This window comes from Pteropus alecto, unplaced genomic scaffold (assembly GCF_000325575.1).
Source record: "Pteropus alecto unplaced genomic scaffold, ASM32557v1 scaffold215, whole genome shotgun sequence".
Taxonomy (NCBI): Eukaryota; Metazoa; Chordata; class Mammalia; order Chiroptera; family Pteropodidae; genus Pteropus; species Pteropus alecto.
In genome coordinates, this window is record NW_006436287.1 from 669,671 (window position 1) to 675,544 (window position 5,874).

Consider the following 5,874-nt stretch of genomic DNA (forward strand, 5'->3'; position numbering starts at 1 on the left):
TATATATATATTACATTGTGTGTTTACTACCCATAGTTAGATTTATTTCTGTCACCACATATTTGACTCCAAGAAACGGTTTATTGGGCTGTATTTCTAGACAGAAAAGGACCAGATCTGGGGGTATGAAGTCTAAACCACCAGCAGCATGGCTAGTTGGAAAAGATAAGCAGTCCTGGAGTTGCTGAGTGCTTTTATACATTATGTTTTGGAGAAGAAAGATGTAAGCTGTTTTGATAGAATTTACATTGGCTACAGATAAGGAGGGCAGGATAAGGTGAAGGGGGTGGCAGTTCTATGATGGGAAGAAATATTTACTACTTTTGATTGGTTAACAGGCAATAATTGTGAAAGTTTATGCATACGCAGGACAAAGTGGCATCTAATGGTTGTCTAGTTGTTGCTAATGAATGCCTGGAGGTTGATTCAAAGCTCCAACATACATTCAGGAATGCGATCACTCTTTTGTTAATTGGCCCACAGCTATTAACTGGTTAATAATAATTCCTGTCTCTCTCTCACTCACCCATGCTGTAATTTAATTTAGAACATCTCAGAATTTTTCACTTGTCAAAATTTTTCACTTGTCACCTCGACTTTGTATCAGTGGCACTTTAGGGGATGAAGGATTTAGGCAGTGTTCAGAAAGGGGTGAAGGGGGACAGATATTTTTAGGAGCCCAGGCCAGAGTGGAGATGAATTCACTCCAAGCAGGAAATCAAAGCAATGGTGACCAGGGGAAGGATAAGCCCCCAAGTATCCTTCGCAGTAGTAGAGATTACCAAGCTTCACAATGTATTTTGGAATGGGTCTCAAATACATTTTAAATATTACTTGAATATGAAAGAAGAGGACAACTTCTTGAGGCACCGAGGCCATAGAATAGATACATAACTAGTGTTCAAGTAAACTAATAGGGACTGCGGTAGGAGAGTGAGCTATTTCCTGTCTTGTGGCCTTTTCTCAACATCTGAGGATGCTGAGAAAACCTGATGGAGCTTGAGGAAACAGTTTGGAATAGTATCTTGGGAATCCCTTGTAACAATGTTTCTCCTTGTGAACTGCTTGATAGCGGACCCCGTCTTAAACACTTTTTTTTGTATCCCCAGTACATTTGTATGAGCTCAATAAATGAGAGAATAAATTAATGGATAGAGGAGGACGAGGCGGAGAGTCTGAGAAGGATGCGGAAACGGTGCAATCCCAGCTCAGAGACAGTGATCGCCAATCTGCATCTAAAAAGATCACTCCTGGAGGCCAAGAGAAAGAATATCGCCCACATTTAGCCCAAAGTCCTGCTCTTTTCGGGGGCGGGTCTAGGAGGGCATATTCCGCCTCTGTCTGTCAGCTGACCAATAACCTCCTCAAAAGGGCGGAGATTTCACTATCTCCACCGCCTCTTTGGAAAGTAAATAAGTTTGGGCGCCGTTCAAACAAACCAATGAATGTTCGAGGTTTCTTGCAGTTGGCCCTCGCCGATTGGCCGGTGTTCGTCGTCCGTCCCTCCTTGTCACCCTCTGCCCCCACCCCTTCGCACACAAGATGGCGGCGCCCAGCGGAGTGGAGGCCGCACCTGGGGCTTGCTGAGGTTGACTCCCTTTCCACTTCCCCCTTGGGCGCCGAGCCCCGCGAGCCCAGAGGACGGGGGCCGGGCGGGGACAGGGGCACCTGCGTAGCTGGACCGCGAGCCCGCGCCCAGCCTACGCCGCCCCCACCCGGCCCCGGCCCGGTCCAATCCCATCCGTTCCCGGTCTGCTCTCCATCTGACTCATTGCCTGTCGTGGTACACCACCACCAGGCCCCCAAAGCTGAAGTCTCTCCTCCAGCTCGGGCTCACCTCCACTTTAGAGATGTTTGGCCTCTTCTCTCCCAAACAGCCCGCCTTCAAAACCGGGACTACTGGACCAGCACCTGGCCCCCGTTCCTTCCACTGAGCCGCCACTTGCCTCTAACCTACTTTCTCAGATTTTTGATTCTCTCCCTGGATTGGAGACTGCTCATGCCCCTTTCAAAATAACCCCCATCCATCCCCCAAGTATTGGCAATCTTGACACCCCTCTCAACCAGGAGCCAGACTTCCTCTATAGCCCTATCATGGAGGCTGTGTACCTGGTGGTGAATGGTGTGGGCCTGGTGCTGGACGTGCTGACCTTGGTGTTGGACCTCAACTTCCTGCTGGTGTCCTCCCTCCTGGCTTCCCTGGCCTGGCTCCTGGCCTTCATCTACAACCTGCCACACACGGTACTGACTAGTCTTCTGCACTTGGGCCGTGGAGTCCTGCTTTCACTTCTGGCCTTTATTGAAGCCTTGGTCCGGTTCACCTTTGGCGGCTTGCAGGCCTTGTGTACCCTGCTGTACAGTTGTTGCTCTGGCCTAGAGAGCCTGAAGCTCCTGGGGCATCTAGCCTCTCATGGGGCACTGAGGAGCCGGGATATACTGCACCGAGGTGTCCTCAATGTGGTCTCCAGTGGCCATGCTTTGCTACGCCAGGCCTGTGACATCTGTGCCATTGCTATGAGCCTGGTGGCCTACGTGATCAACAGCCTGGTCAACATCTTCCTCATTGGTACTCAGAATCTCTTCTCCCTGGTGCTGGCCCTTTGGGATGCAGTGATGGGGCCACTGTGGAGGATGACAGATGTTATGGCTGCCTTCCTAGCTCACATTTCCAGTAGTGCTGTCGCCATGGCCATCCTCCTCTGGACCCCCTGCCAACTAGTATTGGAGCTCCTGGCCTCAGCTGCCCGCCTTCTGGCCAGCTTTGTGCTCGTCAATCTCACCGGCCTGGTGCTGCTGGCTTGCGTGCTGGCAGTGACGGTGACTATGTTGCACCCTGACCTCACCATGAGGTTGGCCACCCGGGTCCTCAGTCAGCTCCATGCCCGTCCATCCTACCACCGGCTCCGAGAGGATGTTGTGCGGCTATCTCACCTAGCACTGGGCTTGGAGGCCTGGCGCCGAGTGTGGAGCCGCAGCCTGCAGCTGGCGAGTTGGCCAAACCGGGGAGGGGCCCCTGGGGCCCCTCAAAGTGGCTCTAGAAGGGTATCCTCAGCCAGGACCTGGCGACAGGACACTCTTCCTGAAGCAGGGCCCAGATCAGAGGCTGAGGAAGAGGAAATCAGGATGGCCAGAGCGACAGCTTCCCGGGGCCGGGAGAGGCTCAATGAGGAGGAGCCTATAGCTGGGCAAGACCCGTGGAAGTTGCTGAAGGAGCAAGAGGAGCGGAAGAAGTGTGTCATTTGCCAGGACCAGAGTAAGACTGTGCTGCTTCTGCCCTGTCGGCACCTGTGCCTGTGCCAGGCCTGCACTGAAATCCTAATGCGCCATCCCATCTACCACCGCAACTGCCCACTCTGCCGTCGGGGCATTCTGCAGACCCTCAATGTCTACCTCTGAAAACTCCCTGCCCGCCCACCTCTCTAGCTTCATGCTTTACACAGCCCCCTGTGCTAGGACAACATTAACACCTGATCTCCGAAGTCCTGGCGTGAATCCTGTCCTGCCTCCATGGCTGTCATGCCAAGCCTCCAAGCCATACATCCAGGACATTGCAATGGGATACTCTGGAAGACTGTGACCTGGGTGGGGACAGGATAACAGCTTCTCTTTACCCAGTGGGTCTCTGCAATGCTGAGGTGGTGAGTGTGTCACTATGCAAGACCCTGGGACTGTTTGCTGTGGACTCACCTCCAGCTTGCCAGGGCCTATCCAGATGCCACCTCTGGGGCTCCCTGTCTGTGCTTCTAGTTTTTCTGTTGGGGATTTGCAAGTCCTTTCCTCTCCCACTCCCCACTGGCTCCCCAGCTTCTGCAGCCACAACACATCAGTGTCATTTGGGTATTTTGGCACCTTGGGCCTTGGAATGATTTTGAACCTTCACTTTCAGCCAGAGCTCCTGTGCCTGGTAGGTTTTGGGGGTAGTATCTCTCAGGTGCCCTTAGAGCTACCACTTCTGCTTGTCGTGATCTTATCAGGCTCCTTTCCAACCTGATCCAACAGCTAGAATCAAGAGTTTACCTTTGAGAGGTGGGTGGTGTCTGCACTTGGCTTTGGGACCATGTACTCTCTGGCACCCCAGCTCCACTAGGAGCCTCAGGGGAGATAACTACTTATATTCCTTTCATTCCCCACATCATAGAGAAAACTGGCATTCCCCTTCTATTTGTTTCTCCCTGGCATTGGGGAGGGCAGACTGTACACATTTCAATAGAGTCCAAACAGTAGGGGACAGGGCCTAGGAGCATGCAGTTCCCTGAGGGGTCTCTCTGGCCCAGTTTCCAATGAATAAAGTTCTGTTGACAGCTCTGACAGACTCTGTGCATCCTTGCAAGGGTGAGCAGTTGGTCAGGGTAACTGACATTATGGCAGAGTCCTTCAGTCCTGGAGTCACAAGTGCGTTGTGTGGGGAAAGAGAGAAGATAGGGTGAGAATACCGTGCCTTGGCGGGGAGCCCATGCCAGGTGTGGCTGGATTAACTTTCATCCCCTCCAATTTGTGGCCTCACACACATGGCTTTTGGAAAGTCCTCCCTATCTTTTCTATTTTTGCCAAAATTAAGCCCTAGTAGAGAGGAGTGCGAACTTTCTCATCCCTTGAGTCATCCTTCCTAGCTTTTTCTCAAGTGTCACTGTTCCTAGGAGGGAACTTGGAGTTCCTGCTGTCTGGAGCTCAGTCAGCTCTGATCCCTGAAGGAGCTGGTACCTGTCTCTTGGCATAGAGTGGTGTTGTGATGGGCTAGAGTATGGCTATGGGACCCCCTGGCGGAGCTCAGTATTCCTGGCGCCTGTCTCTAGCTTACTTACTCCAGCTCAGTCCCCATTGGTCATATCTACCTTCATGACCAGCAAGGTTGTGCGGGGAACACTCCCCTATAGTTGTATGTTAAATCTAGGAATATAACGCCAGGGACAGCTTTCTGTAAGGGGAAGGGGAGAAGGAAAAGGGGTAGGCCAGGAGGGAACTGAGAGGCCTCTGCACTTTCTCTTGAGTGGAGAGGCCAAGCTAATGTGGGCTTGGCATTAGCCATGGTTTGTTAGTGGATTGGGGGGTGGGACAGGACTCTTGAAGGTTGGAGGAGGGGATCCTTGAAGCAGCTTTGTGGCTAGTCTCAGGTTTGGTGGTGCAGCCCACCCAGGCTATGCTCAGTATACAGGAGGAGAGTTCCCACATCCTCCTTGGAGTTGGGAGGCCTGAGGGAGGGCTTTTTCTTCCCTTCCCCCAATTCTGGAGAGGGAGCTGAGCAAGGGGAGCCTTGGCTCCTAAAAGTCTCTGTTTAATGAGAGGATAAACATTTTATGAGAGAAGATAAACTTCCTGAGCTGAAAGCAGAGAATCTCCTTTTCTTCCACCCGCATCCGGAATTTTATTGGCAAACCTTGATACCCTTCTTCCCCCTAATCACCCTAGTCAAGAGCGGAAGCCACCCAGGTTCATTGCTGCATTCTGGGGCTGGGGCGTCCTCTTGTGGTCATCTGAGGAACGACTTATCTCTGGGAACCCAGGTGGTCATGAATGAAAACCCTTGGCTCCTTTTTGTTGATCCGGGCAGGGGTGTGTGTGGTAAAGGTAGTCCCTACCTAGTTTGTATGACATCTCTGAGTTAGAAAAAGGTGGCCAGAGCCCCACATCAGGAGGGCACCCTCCTCAGTCAGGCACTCCTGTTCACAACCTACACAACAGTTAGCTCTGTGGAGCAACCTCTCATTCACCTGGGCCTGCTTCCTGTATCTTCTGCCCCTTAGCTCCTCCAGCCCAAGAGTCCTCTCTTCACTCTCCTCCATCTTCCCCCCACCCTCAAATCAGGGCATCCCCACCACTCAGGAAGAAAGGCTGAGCCAATAGGAGGGTTTTAAAGATTTATTGAATAATCTTAAA

The 5,874-nt window shown here is 52.0% G+C and overlaps 1 protein-coding gene across 1 annotated transcript; it reads left to right on the forward strand.

Moving 5' to 3' along the window:
• Positions 1-1,521: 1,521 nt before the first annotated feature.
• Positions 1,522-4,310, forward strand: RNF26 (ring finger protein 26). Its single transcript, XM_006912612.3, has one exon. The coding sequence runs from the start codon at positions 2,095-2,097 to the stop codon at positions 3,394-3,396; it is 1,302 nt and encodes a 433-aa protein (XP_006912674.1). The 5' UTR covers positions 1,522-2,094; the 3' UTR covers positions 3,397-4,310.
• Positions 4,311-5,874: the final 1,564 nt, after the last annotated feature.